Raw genomic sequence first — 18,888 nt, 5'->3', positions numbered from 1 at the left:
AATTCTCTCTTCCTTTTTTTTTTTTTTTCTTTTAGCCCTATATTACCAATGGGAGGCCCCTGTTCAGTCCCGGCTGCCATGATTAGACAGACAGAAGCATGAAGACACTCTGCATCTGTAGTGGAAACCTGAGCTGCAGACAGTGACTCCTCCTGGTGTCAGGAGCCGGTCCTTGGACACGCACCCAAGAATCTGACCTGCCCACTACCTTCTGTGACCTATGGAGACAAGAAGCAGAGAGAAAAGAAATTCTTGCCCAAGCCTAAGAGCTTCTAACTGGCTACAACTCTTAAAAGACACCACCTCCAAAGGTAATAACAAAAAGTTAATAGCAATAAGTGCATATTGATTCCCTTAAAATATCTACGATATCAAGAGATGTACGATTTCAGCCAATCTCTCATTCTCATTATTAGATACTTCTCCCTCAACCACACCTGATATTTTTTAAGTACTTTTTGAATTTTTGATTTTTTGGTCTCGCCCCACTACATGTGGGATCTTACTTTGCTAACCAGGGATGGAACCCAAGACTCCTGCACTAGAGGCACCGAGTCTTAATCACTGAACCACCAGGGAAGTCCCATACCCCATGGTGTATACTAAGAGGAAGGAGAGAGGAAAGATTAAGCAAATTTGTGCAGTATCAAAGTGGGTTGGATAGGGCACAAATATTGTTTTTTAATATAGACTTTTTTTTGGCGGTATTGATAACGTTCCAACTAATGTGAGGCCTGTTTCTCCTTCACAACTTTTCACGATTGTACTAAACAGCCATGATTTTAGGGAAAACAGGCTGGCTAGGCCCGTCACCTCCTCTTCCTTCCTGCTCTGTGGGACTTCATCCTACAGCCCAGGTGGGTGTGAATGGAAAAAATGAGGACTGCTCTTTGGTCAAGACTGATCATCCTCCAAAGGGCTCCACTGTAACCTGTCAGTTGGTTAATAACAAGCTCCTGCCCCCGAGCGGAGCTTTAACCGGCAGCTTTTCTGTCATCACCCCACCATTCTTGGAGTCTACATCTGCAGGTAGGTGGCATCTCCCCAGAAGGGAGAGCCTTTCTCCAGTATCAATTTCCAGAGAAGAGGTGATCTTCAGACATAAATTCTCTCTTCTCCTGGGGGACTGGCTCTCTGAAAGCAGGTCATTATGAGGAGGCAGAAAAGGAGACTGGCACCGGCCACTCTCCTCTGCGCACTGCTACACTTCACAGCACCGGGTTACGAGGGTTAAAGACAGACACCGCAGCTCGGAGGCAAGCAGGGAGGCAGGAAGGCAGTCATCTTTGTTATGCCAGCAGATGAAGATGAGCAGGCCTCGTCTTCCAACCTTGACGGTCTAGAGTCAGTGACTCCCTATGTTTATCTCTTCTTTTGTTACCCACAATCCAAGGGTTCTTAAACTTAGGTGAACATCAGAATAACCTGGAAGGCTTGTGAGAACCCAAACTGCTGGGCCCCAGTTCAGGGGATGGTGATGCTTCTGGCCCAGGAACCACACTCTGGAAACCACTTCCTTACCTGTCTGTCCTCCTAAATCTGGGACCAGGATCACCCGATCAGAACTGCCTGGAATACTGGTTAAAACAAGCTTTTGTCCTTGTCAGAATCTAGAGAGTTTGGGGGTAAGAATGGCAAACTCTATACCAAGTTCCCAAATGACTCTCATGAACTTTAAACTTTTGAGTCTCATCACCTTCAGTTCAGTGCAGTTCAGTTGCTCAGTCATGTCCTACTCTTTGAGACCCCATGAATCGCAGCATGCCAGGCTTCCCTGTCCATCACCAACTCCCTGAGTCCACTCAAACTCATGTCCATCAAGTCAGTGATGCCATCCAGCCATCTCATCCTCTGTGGTCCCCTTCTCTTCCTGCCCCAAATCCCTCCCAGCATCAGGGTCTTTTCCAATGAGTTAACTCTTCTCATGAGGTGGCCAAAGTATTGGAATTTCAGCTTCAGCATCAGTCCTTCCAATGAACACCCAGGACTGATCTCCTTCAGAATGGACTGGTTGGATCTCCTTGCAGTCCAAGGGACTCCCAAGAGTCTTCTCCAACACCACAGTTCAAAAGGATCCATTCTTCAGCGCTCAGCTTTCTTCACAGTCCAACTCTCACATCCATACATGACCACTGGAAAAACCATAGCCTTGACTAGATGGCCCTTTGTTGGCAAAGTAATGTCTCTGCTTTTTAATATGCTATCTAGACTGGTCATAACTTTCCTTCCAAGAAGTAAGCGTCTTTTAATTTCATGGCTGCAATCACCATCTGCAGTGATTTTGGAGCCCCAGAAGATAAAGTCAGCCACCGTTTCCACTGTTTCTCCATCTATTTCCCATGAAGTGATGGGACCAGATGCCATGATCTTAGTTTTCTGAATGTTGAGCTTTAAGCCAACTCATCACCTTACTCTTTAACAGAGTCTGACATCAGTGTTCTGTCCAGTCTAGGCGACCTTACGACACAATAAGGGAGGAGCTCCGAGTCCATCGAAAAATAGGTGAGGCACACTCACCCCACCCCAAGGGCCAGCTGTGTTGTGAGATGCTGTAGCCATGCTGTGGGGAGGGGACAAAGTGAGAAGAAGGTCTTGGAGGACCTGCTAGGGAAGAGTGTGCATGCGTGCGTGCAAAGTCGCTTCAGTCGTATCCGACTCTTTGCAACCCTATGGACTGTGGCATGCAGCAAAGCCCCCAGGGAAAAGCACCTCTTAGAGAACCAAGGTGGACCACATGGTCCAGCCAACTAAGAGTCCCTTCTTCTAAGACTCGTTTCAGAAGTTTCAGTTTTAATTAAAAAAAAAAAAAAAAGATTACAGCGTCTCCACTTTTAAACAGGGAGGCTGTAATTCACACTGGGCAGTCGTGCTTGAGGGAGGTCCTGTAGCCCGAGCCTAGAGAGCTTCTCACGTCCCTCTGGGACCACACTGCTGAGTGTAAGAAGGCCTCCGTGTAGACCCTAAAGGTCTTGGTCTCTATTTATAAGAGCTTCCCTGCCTGCCTTTGTGAAATCAGGTGACGATCACTCTGATGTATGTATCATTTAGTAACTCACATTCAACAGGTAAGAGCACTTAGTAAATAACTACCTACCACCGTGAAATAGATCTTCTACCTAAGACACAGACAGACAAACTAATTCATGTCAGTTTAAAGCCAAAGAAGGACAGGGCAGAGCTGAGGCACTCATCCTTCGAGTCCACATCCTGCTCCAACACCAGCACTAGAGCCCAGGACAGACAGGAGCCAGGCCCAGAGTCACTGCAGTTACTGGGGCCCCAGGGCTGTGCTGGGGCCACAGCGAAAGTGTGCTGATCAAGACTCAGCGAACACAAGCAGCAGCCTCCTCACCAGCCAGTCACAAGTGGAACAGAAGCTTTAATCAAAGTTCCTGGAGTCAGGGGCCCTGAGCCTAAAAAATATTTCTTTTTTTTTTTTGAGCAGAAATGAGGCAAGTTGGGAGCGTACTCCTATTTGTGGGCAAGTCTGGGTTTTCCGAATCTTTCATTAAGTTTTCCTGAACCCGATGTTTTTTCTTACAGCCAACATGCTAGACTCTGGCAAATCTGTTCCCCCAGCTTACCACGTTCTAAAATTATAAACCGGAATCTGCACTCCGTTGAAACCTCACGCTCTGGGCTTTCACACACCCTCTGCTCAGCATGCGTCACAAACAAAGCAGTCGCTCCGGGCTCCTCCACGGCCTTACCTGAGCTGGTGGATGCCGGGGATTTGCTGCGCCGGGAAGGCCCTGGGCTCTTGGTGGTGCTCCTGCGGGACGACGAAGCTATTTTGGTGTAGGAAGTGGACTTCACCACTCGACATTCTGGGGAAAGAAGAAAGGCCACGCGTCAGTAGAGGGGCATGGCGCGTACCATTCGAAATGTACAATAAACTTGGAATCAGAAATACATAGCCCTCCTCGGTCACACGTGCTTCCTGCCAGCTCAGCGCATGTCTATGACAACAGAACCAAGACGAAGACCAGAAAGGGCACAGTGGACATCTCAGACATCGAGCTAAATGCAGCTGTCCCTCTGTATTCACGGGGATTTGGTTCTAGAACCACCACCACCAGTGGTTGCTCTGGCCTGGCCAGGTGGCCCTGCAGGAGATTCCCATTTCTTAAACAAAGACAGACAAGAGTGCATAGGAACATATCAGCACAAATTAAAAGGTAGACACAAGCAAGAAACGATATCAGAAGATACGATCAGAACCACCATATTAATAATGACTGAGAGTGCGTCTCGAGGTTTTAATTCACAAAACAGGGGACTTCCTTCATGGTTCAGTGGCTAAGATTTCCCACTCCCAATGCAGGGGGCCCAGGCTCACTCCCTGGTCAGGGAACTAAATCCCATATGTTGCAACTAAGACCCAGCACAGCCAGAAAAAAAAAAAAAAAAATATATATATGCACACAGAGAGACACTTAAAAAAAAATACAGGCACTATGATTCTTTAAGAGAGTAAAGTGTTAGTCACTCAGTTGTGTCAACTCTTTGCAACCCTATGCACTGTAGCCCACTAGGCTCCTCTGTCCATGGGATTTTCCAGGCAAGAATAATGGAGTGGGTTGCCATGCCCTCCCTTCCAGGGGATCTTCCTGACTCAGGAATCGAACTTGGGTCTCCACTGTGGGCAGATTCTTTACTGTCTGAGCCACCAGGGAAAGCCACATAATTCACAAAACAGATCTTTGCACCATATGACGAGGACATCCACTTGGCCCAAGGCTCTGTCCACACCACTGACAACACCCTTTGGAGTTTGTCCCAGCCTACAGACATTGGTCTGGCCTCTCAGAAGTACATCAGGAACAAAGCTGGACAGATCTAATGCTGCCTGTCCACTGGCACGCTTCCAGTGACGTTTCTACCAAGTGTTCGCTCCATGTCAGGCGGTGAGCTCTTCAGGCCTGGTGGAGAACACACGTGATTTTGGAACCAGAAACACCGACCACCTGGTAAGAATCTTTTAACCAGTGAGAGCTAGTTTTTCTTTTGTGGGCCTCATATTTGAAAAATGTTGGCTTATGAAACAAATTGCACAAAATAATAGTACATTTCTCACTGTAAATCAAAACCAGGACTACAAGGAGGGCAAGATAACTAGGATTTTTTTTCCTAGGTCGTGAACATTTAGAGGTCACATAAATTTAAAATAATAATTTAAAAAAGCCCGGCGTCTAGTTAGCAGGGATGAATGGTTAAAATAGAAAGCTACCAGATGGCGCACACTGGTAATAACACCCATCTGTGAGCCGCAAAGTGAATTAAAAAGTTGATTTTGGGGTCTGTCACATGCTGTTTGCCACAGGTGCCAGAAATTGCTAGTTCTGGGCTCCACCTACCAGCTAGGGTTCTGGAGCAGCATAATAGAACCGCTGTTACCACACTAAGTTGACATGTTTCCAGCCACCAGAAAGAAACTGGGTATTTTTGTCAGGCGGCTCAGTCTTACCAGAGCTAATGTAGGCGTTCTATTTGATTTTTGGAGTACTGAAAAAACCTTGTGGACTCATGCCATGCTTCTACAGCTTCTATGGCTTCTCTTGAACTCATTTTCCACCATATTATTAATCTATCACAACTCCTGCGAACCCATGGACTGTAGCCCACCAGGTTCCTCTGTCCATGGGATTCTCCAGGCAAGAATACTAGGGTGGGTTGCCATTTCCTTCTCAAGGGAATCTTCCCGACCCAGGGATCGAACCCAGGTCTCCTGCATTGCAGGCAGATTCTTTACTGACTGAGCTACCAGGGGTACCACCTAGTCCTGGCATATTTAAAAGCACATAGTAGCTGCTCAATAAATACTGGCCCACGTTGTTGCTCATCTTGTTACCTGCTGTGTGAACTCTTAACTACTATTTGCTAGAGTGATCCAACCTCTCATTTTACAGATAAGGCAAGTGAGACTCTGAGGGGCTAAATGGTCTGCAATGGAATCCCAGCCTCTTGGATCCTCACAACCTCAGGATCTGGTGCGGTGGCCTGTTCCATTGTGAGTAAAGGCTGGAAAATTAACAGTGACCATGGGCGGGGCAGATGGACAAGTGGGTGATGGTGGATAATGGGAAGGAAGGCAAGCAACCCATTATCATAAACATTAAATTAAAATTTAAATACTAAATTTAAATTATCAAGTCTATCAAGCAAGTCTATCAAGATGCTTACTGCATCAGAAAAAAAAAAAAAAAAGAAACAAGGAACTCTCTTTCAAAAATGGAATTATAGGAAATAATCGTTTGAGAGATCATGGAGTCCAAAAGATAATTACAAATCTCATTCCACTTGCCTTCAGGATAAGAGTGAAGCTTCCTGAGTCATACAGGGAGATTAGCATAATCCTGAAAGGCTAGGGTTGAATAACAGAAAACAGACACACAACAATGGTAATTGCATCCCCCGGCCCCACCACCACCCAGGGTCAAAATAAAACCAAGTGAAGACACTTGCAGCACAGCCATAAATTAGAGAGAAAAAAAAAAAAAAGGACTCCAATCATCTTTCCCATTACAGTTAGGATTTTAATTACTTTAAATGGAAATGGTATTTTATGATGGTGAAAGATGCCATGGAGAAGGACAAATGCTTCATTACTTTGGAGAGAATGCCAAAATCTCTGTCAGCTTAAAAGCACAATTTAGAAAGCTTGTGACTAATACGATCTAAATGGCCAGTAAAGCACAAAACCTTATTTGTTCTCACGAAGGCCATTTCACAGTGTCTGGTAAGGAAGCAAATAGCACCCTCCCCTCTCTGCTGGGGTCATTTGCCTTTGGAGTCAATCGCTTCATTCTGGTATTTTTGGCATCTTCCTATTAAGAGGGATGCATTTCCTTTGGCTGTGGGGACACTTCTTGAGGGGGATGAGATTGAAGGGCTGTAGGTAAGCCACTTGAAAGAAGCTTCAGGACAGTAATTTCTCTTGCCACTGATTTTGGTCACACCTTTCCCAAACACAGAAAATCAGATGAAATACATTAACTGGGTCTCTATGACTGGACCTCCCATAGCAAGCAAGCAAGCAAGCAAGCAAAGTCTGATTAAATCTCTGCTTCAGAAAGTCCCTATAATCATAGCTCTGCGAGGGGGAGAGTACCATTCTCCATATGGTCTGTACTAATGTTAGCTTTACAGATGTTCTCATAATCTGGTAAAAGAGAAGTTAGGACATTTCCCACCTTCACCCTGGACCCCGACTCATGAAACAGGTGTTCTGTGATGGCCAGATTTAGACAGCCAGGATGTGAATGCAGAGGGAGGAAACTGGAGAAAGAATATACCCTTTGGCCCCGTTCCCAGTGGCATGAGAACCAACCCCCCACCCCCGCCCCATTAGAGCAGATTCTCCCCAACTCAGAAATAGTTGGGAAGTGTAGGCTGATGTGTAATGAAAGGTGCTAGAGAACAGGAACAATTCCAGAACTCCAGCATGAGCAGCTCACCTGAGCTCACACAGCCAAGACGTTCACGCATTCAACAGAGCCAGATAGTATCTTTTGGAAAACCTTGAAGGACAAGGTGATGTCCCTTCAATGCCTAGGCAGCCTTAATGACACGCTGCAAGCTGGCTAGAGAATATCCTCTAAACACGAGATTTCTTTACTCCTCTAATCTCTTTGTAAAGCCAGCAGAATAAAATCACTGTCAGGCAGAGACCTCTCAATGATCACTACTCTAAATTCAGTTGTCCTGAGCTACTCATGAGATGGGCACATTCATCTAGAAGCATCTGTTACCAGCAGTAGATGCTCTGTGCATTCTTGCCCTGATAACAAAGACAGGCTCCCTGCTAACTTGGCAAAGGTACAGCTTCCAAACGGAACAGTATAGCTCATGTGGTAAAGAATCCACCTGCAGTGCAGGAGACCCTGCTTCTATTCCTGGGTCGGGAAGATCCCCTGGAGAAGGGAACGGCTACCCACTCCAGTATTCTATACAGTCCATGGGGGTCACGAAGAGTCGGACAGGCCTGAGTGACTTTCACATTCTTTTACTTCCTCTCCGTGGCTACGTGCCAGAGTCAGGGAGCTCATTTAGTTCTAGAGACGTTTGACAAATATGGCGTGAGTTCAGTGACCAGAAGAGAAAACCTCCAATTCTGGCTGTCTCACTGTCCAACAGAAGTACCTCTTACATGTTCAGATGCTCTGGGTTGGAATAACCCATCTGAGAATACCACGATTATAAATGGTTACCCATTCAAAGCTGTCCTCAATTCATGAATATCCTCCCCTCCTGTCTTGGTGAGGGGCTGGCCAGCGTCTTTCTGGTGCACCTCCAGTGCCTGGGGTATTCGCCACCTTCTGGCTCAGCTTTCTGGCTGTTGAAGCTCTGATCATCCTGCCTGGCCTCCAGCTTTCAGTGTGGATGAGCTTAAGACCATTCCTGGTGTGACTGATAGCTCACGTTTACTTCCTATAGAAAAATAATGATTTTCACACTTCAGGGCAGTCTTTTAGGAGAATTCTAATGTTGGCTCCTAGGAACTCCCTGGTGGTCCCGTGGTTAGGACTCCACAGGGTTTAGGTCCAGTCCCTGGTAGGGGAACTAAGATCCTGAAAGCGTCACAGCAAGGCAAAAAGCAAACAAGCAAAAAATTCCACAAAAGTAGGCTCCTGCAGGAAGGGCCGGTCTGCTGCATTTCCCCGGTGGGATGAAGGCTCAGAACTGAGGCCCGTTCTTTTTTTTCTGCACCACTTAGGTTCAGAGTCAGTTCTGACACTGCAGTGAAAACTCCCATTCCTACTGACGGCAGGGTTTGGAACCAGCGTTCCAAAGCTCCAAATGCAGCAGGTCTTGGCATAAAAGCAGTGGAGACAGAAACACCCTAAACCATAGTTTTTTTTTTTAAAAAATAAAATCTGTAGCAGATTGGACTGGAAGCAAAGGCGCCGGCTGGAGTGGCTTCACTGGAGAATAAAGTCCCAGAAACTGAGATTTTTTAAAGCACCTTCTAAAAATATATCTCTGTGTGTCTAAACCCAGCACCTAGACTGGCCCACCACAACCCTCAGAACCCCTAGCTCAGAATGGCAGGTGGCACACACGTGTTTCTGCGTGATGTTTCGTGGCTGCTGGCTGTGAAACTAACAGGAATCAGCTCTGGAGCACTTGCTGTCTGGGTGCTGACCCTTCCATAACATCTGGAGGAGACTTTCTCGCGCTGGCATGGTCTGTCCAGACATCTCGGGAGTCACCACTCAGATCTACTGTTTTAACTGTGTGAGTGATTCTCTTCCCCAAATACTTTTTTTCTCCTGAGAGTCAAATAAACAGTAATTTCCCCCACGTAACAGCTGAGTGTATCTGGTGCTCTAGGAGACTGCCTGGCGGCCCAGGTTCCTGCTTCTTGTCTGTCACCCCTGAGTGTTCTTCTCCGCGTAGCTCATCGTACCATCGTCAAGTTTCAGCCCTGGGGAAAAGAGAAAAAGAGGAAGGCTTCCGAATACTAGGCAGGAAAGGCTGCTGTGTGCCTCGCGGCACCGGATCTTTCCTTCCTGATGCGAATCTGGGTCTTTCCTTTTTCCCACATGAGCTGAGCTGTTCAGGGCCGGGCGCTAGTGGACTCCCTGCTCTCTACCCACTAGATGCTGGTAGCATCTCTCTAGTTGTGACGACCAGAATATGTCTCCACATGTTGCCACAGCCCCTGGTTGAGAACCACTTCTGGATCTCTCCACTAGCGATGTTCCCAATGGTCTTCAATAAATTCTTCAATTCTTCCTTGAGGGTGTTAATGAAGCCATCACCAACCACCTGCCCAGGGGGCCTAAACAATGCACTGTGCACATTCTTTCCGTAGATTGGGCCAAAATGACCATGCCCTCCTCTAGGGAATCTTCTCAACCTAGGGATCAGACCTGCGTCTCTTATGTCTCCTGCATTGGCAGGCGGGTTCTTTACCACGAGCGCCATCTGGGAAGCCCCAAAACAATGCATTCTGCACATTCTGTAGGTTTGGCCAACATGGATTCATAGTTTCGGGTATCTGTGGACCCACTGCAGTGACGATACCGTGACTGGCAGTGCTGTAAGTCTTCCAGTTGTTTGTTAAAACCAGATCAGCATGCACTGCTTTGCTGTTTCTGAGAACACAGTGATGTGGGACCCTGAAACACTCGTGGCTTCTTAGTTGAGAGTTTGGAAAATGGAAGAAATCTGAAATCAAGGTGGTACAGAGCCACCACAGTCCCTTCGAAGGTTCTAGAAAAGAACCTTGGCCTTGCTTCCTCCTCTTTCTGGTGGCTCCAGGCGTTCCCTGGCTCACGGCCGCATCACGGAGACCTCTGCCCACATCTTCACGTGGACTTCTCAGTGTGTCTGTGTCGAAACCTTTTGCCTCCTTCTTAGGCTGGTATTTGTGACAGCATTTCAGGTTTGCCTGGATGATCCAAAATAATCTCCTCATCTCAAGATCCTTCACTTAATTATATCTGCAGAGTAGCTTTTCTAAGTTACGGAACATTTCAGTCAGTCCGTCAGTTCAGTTGCTCAGTGGTGTCCGAGTCTTTGCGACCCCATGGACTGCAGCATGCCGGGTTTCCCTGTCCATCACCAACTCCCCGAGCTTGCTCAAACTCATGTCCATCAAGTTGGTGTTGCCATCCAACCATCTCATCCTCTGTTGTCCCCTTCTCCTCCTGCCTTCAATCTTTCCCAGCATCAGGGTCTTTTCCAAGGAGTCAGTTCTTCGCGTCAGGTGGCCAAAGTATTGGAGTTTCAGCTTCTTCCAATGAATATTCAGGACTGATTTCCTTTAGAATGGACTGGTTTGATCTCCTTGCAGTCCAAGGGACTCTCAAGAGTCTCCTCCAACACCACAATTCAAAAGCATCAATTCTTTGGTGCTCAGCTTTCCTTATGGTCCATTTACAAGGGACCATAAAGAAAGGGAACGTTTACAAGTTGACATTCTTGGGTGGTCATTCAACCTACTACAGTGGGTGTGATGCGACTTTAGGACAAACCTTTCTTGAAAATTTTTGTCAGGATTCTGCTGTTACTCCCCCGCCTAAAGCCCTTCTAGGACTCATTGCTGCTCTTTGAGAACATGCCGAGCACAGCCTGTAAGGTCCCTGCCCACCTCAGCTCCTCTCTCCTCCTTCCTCTGTACACACTATTGCAGTTTCTGACAACACTAAGTGTCTTCCTGCCTCTGGCCTTTAGAGAACACTAATTTCCCTGCAGGAGGAACAGCTCCACCCTGGTGCTGTCTCACTTCCGCTCATCCTTCCCTGTTCAGCTTAAATTCAACTATTTTGCAAATATTTACCAAGTTCCTGCTGTTTAGGTGCCAGGATGCAGCAGTAAATCAGGAGACAGGGTACCTGCTCTGATGGGAGTTTATACTGTAGAAGATGAAATGGGCCTTAAAACACAAAAACAAGAACAAGAGCAGATTTTCTAACCACTCTGTCAAGGAAAGAAAGATGCTGTGACGGTGACAGTGAGTGGCGGGGTGAGTGGTTTCTCTACGGGGGTGGCCGGAGAAGGTCTCTGGGAGTAGAGGACACTGAAGGTGAGCTCTGAACACAGGAAGGAACCAGCCATGGGTAGATTACAGGAAAGAGCGAGGCAGGGGCCAGAGTGAGTCAGGACTGGGAAGATTAAATGAGGCGTTTGGATTTTACTGAAGCAAGAAGGAAAGTTACAGAAGGAGTTTAAACAAAAGCGTTGAAATGTTCAGGTCGGAGAAGGCAATGGCAACCCACTCCAGTTCTCTTGCCTGGAAAGTCCCATGGACGGAGGAGCCTGGAGGGCTACAGTCCATGGGGTCGCTAAGAGTCGGACACGACTGAGCGACTTCACTTTCACTTTTCACTTTCATGCACTGGAGAAGGAAATGGCAACCCACTCCAGTGTTCTTGCCTGGAGAATCCCAGGGACGGGGGAGCCTGGTGGGCTGCCGTCTATGGGGTCACACGGAGTCGGACACGACTGAAGTGACTTAGCAGCAGCAGCAGTGAGTCTAAAAGATCAGTTCAGTCGCTCAGTCGTGTCCAGCTCTTTGCAACCCCATGGATTGCAGCACGCCAGGCCTCCCTGTCCATCACCAACTCCCGGAGCTTGCTCAGACTCATGCCCATTGGGTCGGTGATGCCATCCAAGCATCTCATCCTCTGTCATCCCTCTCTCCTCCTGCCATCACCTTGGGGCTAATCTAGGTGAGGAAGGGTGGTGGCTTGGACCAGGACACAGGTAATAGAGTGGATGGAAAAGGAGGACTTGACATACAGTGTGGTGGTCCAGTCCACAGGCTTAAGGGGGGGTCTCGGTGGGGTTGGTGGGGGGTGTGGGCAGGACACCCCTGCTTACACGCTCTTTGTCCAGTGTACTTCTGTACTTCTGAGACCCTCTGACTGGTCTGCACAACGTACTGGCTTCATGTGCTGAAGGCAGGAGAGAGCAGGAATTTACCAAGGCCCATGGTCCCCCTTCAGGATAAAGGACAGACTTTCCCACTCTAAAAATGTAGAACCCTTGTCCTTCTTTTGACCAACTGAATTAGAATCACTGGAGATGGAACCTGAAGCATTAAAAAGAAGAAAAAAAAAATCCCCAGGTGATCCTGATAGTATCAGTCCACAGACCAGAAACTTTCTGCCACTCTGGTCCACAGATAAGAAAATCACTTAAAAAAAAAAATCCAGAGGCTCAGCATTTGAAGTAATTGTGCAATGTGGCATTTGGAACAAAGGATTAAACCAACAGTCTGAGGAGAGAGATTAGCAGGATAAATCAGCCTTGAAAAAACAAAAAGTATCCATCCCACTTAGATCTGGTCCCAACTCAAATTTTCAAAAACAACAAACTGTCTCCCTGAGGCTCAGCCGAAAGCAGACTTTGGAAGAAGAACCGCAGTTCCCGTTTATTAACAACTCATAACCACCTGGTTATCATTAGTTACAAGATGGAAATGATCTGAAAGATAGGTAAGAAACAGATAAATTACCTAAGAACCAAAAGGAAGAAAAAAGTGAGTTACAAATTTCTCTGAGAGAAAAACAAACAAAAACATGAAGTGTGAATTGGCATAAAATTTCATAGCTCTGTCCTATAGAGTAAGGCTTCCTTTCATGCCTGACTGTATCCCACTCCTGCAGGAATAAGTGTACATCTTTGGTCCAGTGGCTCCAGCCCAGGCCCCAGTGGTTCAGGGGTCAGGAGGTCTCCATGGGGCTCCCTGAGAAAGGAAAAGGTGTAGAGTCACGGGGCACCCCTCAGTGATGACGCTGGTAACGCTGGGTGTGCCATTCACAACAGGTGAGGTTCTGTTCTGAACTGTCCTGTGCCGCCTTAATGAGATCAGGACGAGTCATAGCTTAGATGGGGTCTACTCTCCTCCCATCTAAACAGAGTCACAGGCTCTGTGCTGTCCGGAAGTTTAGGCCATCTTGTTTAGGGACGTTCTCTAGCATCTTGTGGAGAAGGCAATGGCACCCCACTCCAGTACTCTTGCCTGGAAAATCCCATGGACGGAGGAGCCTGGTAGGCTGCAGTCCATGGGGTTGCTAGGAGGCGGACACGACTGAGCGACTTCACTTTCACTGTTCACTTTCATGTTTGGAGAAGGAAATGGCAACCCACTCCAGTGTTCTTGCCTGGAGAATCCCAGGGGTGGGGGAGCCTGGTGGGCTGCCGTCTATGGGGTCGCACAGGTTGGACATGACTGAAGCAAGTTAGCAGCAACAGCAGCTAGCATCTTGTGCTGATGTGGTCCATGAACCAGCAGCCTCGACATCACCTGAGAGCTTGTAGAATCTCAGGCCCCACTCCAGACCTACTGACCCAGAAGGTGCATTTTTCCAGTGTTCCTAGAAATCTGGACTCACATTAAAGCTTGAGAAGAACCACTCTAGAACTGTCAAGGGATGCCCTATTCTGATCAAAGGGAGCATGTAAAACAACAACAACAGGTTCCCTGGGTCCGGTTCCCAGAGATTCTGATCTCAAAAGCCAGGCATCTGCATTTTGAACAAGCACCTCAGATGATTATGACTCTTACACTCAAAGGGTAACTTAAGAAAACAGGCCATTCAGTTCAGTTCAGTTCAGTTGCTCAGTTGTGTCCAACTCTTTGCGACCCCATGAATCGCAGCACGCCAGGCCTCCCTGTCCATCACCAACTCCCAGAGTTCACTCAGACTCATGTCCATCGAATCAGGGATGCCATCCAGCCATCTCATCCTCTGTCGTCCCCTTCTCCTCCTGCCCCAATCCCCCCCAGCATCAGAGTCTTTTCCAATGAGTCAATTCTTCTCATGAGGTGGCCAAAGTACTGAAGTTTCAGCTTCAGCATCATTCCCTCCAAAGAAATCCCAGGGCTGATCTCCTTCAGAATGGACTGGTTGGATCTCCTTGCAGTCCAAGGGACTCTCAAGACGTCTTCTCCAACACCACAGTTCAAAAGCATCAATTCTTCGGCGCTCAGCCTTCTTCACAGTCCAACTCTCACATCCATACGCGAGCACAGGAAAAACCATAGCCTTGACTTGACGGACCTTTGTTGGCAAAGTAATGTCTCTGCTTTTGAATATGCTATCTAGGTTTGTCATAACTTTCCTTCCAAGGAGTAAGCATCTTTTAATTTCATGGCTATAGATGGTAATAAATAATAATTAGTAACTCAAGAAAGGAATTAAGTAACAGACATAGTCCAGCATCTTCCTGAGGGGGCAGTATTGCACTGTATCACTTGGGGGTCATTGTTGAACACACAACCTCCCAAACCCCTTCCCCAGATGTTTTGATGCAGTAACTCTGGATGAGTATTTGGGAATTTCTATTTCTAATTAGTACCCTGGGTGGCACTTAAAGAGATTTAGGTGCACTGCTCTAGTGGGAAATACCCATGGTACAATTGAGAAGGGCACTGTGTGAGGCGAGCCTGTCCTGGCCAGCTCATCACCTGTCGCTCAAAGCAGAAGGACTAGGTTCTTGGTGGGGCGAAAGGCTCATGTATCAAAGAAGTTTCCACAAAGTCATATACACGCATGCGTGCATGCTCAGTCATGCCCAACTCTTTGCAACCCCATGGGTCACAGCCCACCAGGCTCCTCTGTCCATGGGATTCTCCAGGCAAGAATAGTGGAGTGAGTTGCCATTTCCTCCTCCAGGGCATCTTCCCAACCCAGGGATCAAACCTGCATCTCCTGTGTTGGCAGGTGGATTCTTTACCACTGAGCCACGTGGGAAGTCCAGAAAGTCATATACCCTCATGTAAATGTTCTGTGGAGTAGACATCAAGCTTAATTGGGAACAGAGGAATAATGAGCTAAGTCTCTTCCTGAGAAAAGACACTCAAACCTATGTCAACATGAGGTAAATGGTACTTAGGGGTCGCCTCTCTTTCATGTCTTGAGGCAAAGTAAAGATTTGAGAAGATAATTATCCAAACAAAATCATCTTTGAGTCTGCACTGTCATCTCAAGGAAGAAATTTTTAAAAAATCAACAGAGAAACCAAGGGGGGAAAAGTCTTAACTAGAAGACCAGGAATAAAGATTCAGACTCTGGTGCAGAAGAAAGTAATCAGGCAGAACGACTGTCATGAGAAATGACAAGCTGAAGTTACATGGTTATAAAGGGACTAATGATGCTGAAGAATAACTATTCAAATCTACTTCCGAGCAAAGTCTCACTGGGAAAGAATTTAATTTAGAGGGTTTGCCTTCAAGGAACAGGGACAATCACAGAGGTTGACAAAACTCAGCTGCTTCAGGGAAGAAACAGGTAACAGAAACATGCGCATTTCACAGAGCACAAAAAAATCAGAACATAAAGAAAAGCTGCTAGATAATAAATGCTGTATGTGTGTGTTAGTCACTCAGTCGTGTCTGACTCTCTGTGACCCTATGGACTATAGTCTGCCAGGCTCCTCTGTCCATGAAATTCTCCAGGCAAGAATACTGGAGTGGGTTGCCATTTCCTTCTCCGGGATAATAAAAGTTGACTAGGTTCTTAAGAAAGCTCTTATTTCCTTCCAAGGAAAGAATTAGAAGCACGGCAGCCAATGGTTTTCCCACAATGGTTTAGATATTGTTCTAACCATCAGCAGGCTTTAGAATGAATGACTTCTTAGGGGTATCATGGAAGTACCTACCCCGAAGAAACAAAAGCTCTTAGTAAAAGTTCCCCATCGGTACCACACAAGCAACACTTCTCTGCTAAGAGTGTTCTAAGAATGCCATCAGGGAGAAATTAACTTAAGTGCTGCACAGAAATTCATTTTCTGGGAATCAGTTATGCCTATGGGTGTCCAGGGTACTCTTTGAAGATCAGCAGCATGAGAGACCCCAGGACACAGGGATGAAATACATTCTTTCCATCTTTTCATAATCAGTACAGAAAATAGACACTGCCCACAACAGGGCAGCTTTTATAGTCTGTCAATAGCTTTTTGACTGTTCCAGGGCTTCAGGGAAAATAGCAAGTCTGGTTATTTCACTGAGAGATTAAGTAGGATAAAAGTGACTTAAAGCTCAGAGGCAAAAGTTTCACAGGTTTAATAGAACTATGAGATATATCTCTAGGTGCTCCACTTTCTAGGGTCATTAATATAGTCTAAGCTTCTCTGGGGCCACCCCACTTCACCCCTGCAATCCTTGCTGAGGAGGCAACGGTGTTTCCAGCTGAATGGCAACTCCCCTACAGTTTAGCTTGCAACACGGCTGCAGAGGAGAAATGTTCTGTTGCTTCTGCTTTTGACAAAGTGAAGAACTTGCTTCAGTAGATAAACCCTGCTCTTCTACAGTCAGCGATCACGTAGGAGACACGCTTGTCAAATACAGCTAAGAAGGCTACATGTTAAAGGCCTGGGGGACACTGCAGGTTGTCCAAGTGCCACACTGTTTGAATGAGCAAGGAGGTGGGGCGAACACCCGAAAATGGTGGAACCAACATGACATGGGCATTCCTGGTGGATTTCTCAGCTGTTGCTGGCCCCGCACTTTTAAGCAACTCACGCGGGTCTTTGAATTTAGGATGGAACCGTTAAAACAAGAGGACAACCAAACAAGATATTTGCCATAGTTTTTGTGACCCACTGGATTTCTGGCTGTGTGATCTGGGTTGCTCACAGATCACAAAGGATGCTGTATTCACTTCTCAAACCTTCCCTTTCACCTCGTTTCATGTGAGTCAGTGTCCAGGAGGAATAAGTGGTATGGGGAGAATGCTAAGGAAATGGGAGGGGATCTGGGAAGAGGGAGCCACTGATAACAGTTTTCAACCAAGATTGCCAGGTTCTAACTATGCAAACCAGGAGAAGACTATTATCTAGGAGCTCATCTCAGTATGCATAGCTTAATCCCTGACGTCTTACAGCTCAGACATTTGTTTAGGACAGAGTTACAAGAACTAAAGAGCCTCTCGATGAAAGTAAAAGAGGAGAGTAAAAAAACTGGCTTAAAACTCAACATTCAAAAAGCTAAGACCATGGCATCCGGTCCCATCACTTCATGGCAAATAGATGGGGAATCAATGGAAACAGTGACAGACTTTATTTTCTTGGGCTCCAAAATCACTGAAGATGGTGACTCCAGCCATGAAATTAAAAGACACTTGCTCCTTGGAAGAAAAACTATGACCAACCTAGACAGCATATTAAAAAGCAGAGACATTACTTTGCAGACAAAGGTTCTTCCAGTCTAAGCTATAGTTTTTCCAGTACTTGTGTATGGATGTGAGAGTTGGACCATAAAGAAAGCTGAGCGCTGAAGAATGGATGCTTTTGAACTGTGGTGCTGGAGGAGACTCTTGAGAGTCCCTTGGACTGCAAGGAGATCCAACCAATCAATCCTAAAGGAAATCAGTCCTGAATATTCATTGGAAGGACTGATGCTGAAGCTGAAACTCCAGTACGTCGGCCACCTCATGCGAAGAGTTGACTCATTGGAAAAGACTCTGATGCTGGGAGGGATTGGGGGCAGGAGAAGGGGACGACAGAGGATGAGATGGTTGAATGGCATCAACAACTTGTTGGACATGAGTTTGAGCAAGTTCCGGGAGTTGGTGATGGACAGGGAAGCCTGGCGTGCTGCAGTCCATGGGGTCGCAAAGAGGGGATGTGATTGAATGACTGAACTGAACTGACATTCGTACAAATGGGAAAGGGATGAATTTTCAGCCACACATACACAGAGACTGTAAAGTTATGAATGGCAGAGTTTTCCTGGATCAAACACATTTCTAAACCATTTCTTCTTTCTAAATTCTTTCACATTCATGCAACATGAGGGAGACACTTTAAGAGTGAGCTAATTCTTATGGGTAATTCTCTGTAACCTGCTCTGAAAACTTAAGATTTCCTTTCCTCACTTTTGCCCAAAAGTGTCATATTTATTACCCTGTTTCTCATGTTTCCTTTTACTTGACTTTCCTTTTAATGAGAAGTATCCTTCGCATCAACCTCCTAATAAAATCCTTGGTTGTATAGTTTAATTTGAAAGCACCTCCTTCACGAGCCATTTATCTATTTTCCCTTCTATTCCAAATGACAGACATTAAATTACATCTCTGGGTAGATGCGATTAATCTTCTATTCCAAAGTGAAGAAAAGAAGAAAAAGGTTAGAAACATTTAAAGCCTCTTTTCTTTTCTTTTGTTTTATTAGGAGAAGGCAGACTCTGGGTTGAAATCTTGATTTATTCCCCTTAAACCTATTTGAAGATCACCTTTGAAACAAGGGGTCAAATGCGGCTTGAAATGAATTCCCTGTGCAGTACTTATGTAAGTCCCTGGGTTATAGTATTTCAAAGCTAATAAATATTGTAGTCACATGAAGGCAGCCTTCTAATATGACAGTATATAGGATTTTAGAGGGATTGTGGTCTTTCAAGGAAAAGGATCTGGTTAGAAGGGAGACATTAGGGTA

General features: G+C 46.3%; 1 protein-coding gene across 2 annotated transcripts in view; it reads right to left on the bottom strand.

Moving 5' to 3' along the window:
- The window catches only part of DCLK1 (doublecortin like kinase 1), a 352,622-nt gene that overhangs the window by 100,720 nt on the left and 233,014 nt on the right, over positions 1-18,888 (bottom strand). For both annotated transcript variants that reach the window (XM_070380418.1, XM_070380419.1), the window contains exon 5: positions 3,711-3,827. In XM_070380418.1, the coding sequence (XP_070236519.1) occupies positions 3,711-3,827 (117 nt within the window). The remainder of the gene's footprint in view (positions 1-3,710; positions 3,828-18,888) is intronic.

Source organism: Bos mutus, chromosome 12 (assembly GCF_027580195.1).
Source record: "Bos mutus isolate GX-2022 chromosome 12, NWIPB_WYAK_1.1, whole genome shotgun sequence".
NCBI classification, from domain to species: Eukaryota; Metazoa; Chordata; class Mammalia; order Artiodactyla; family Bovidae; genus Bos; species Bos mutus.
This window is presented reverse-complemented; position numbering and strand designations above follow the sequence as displayed.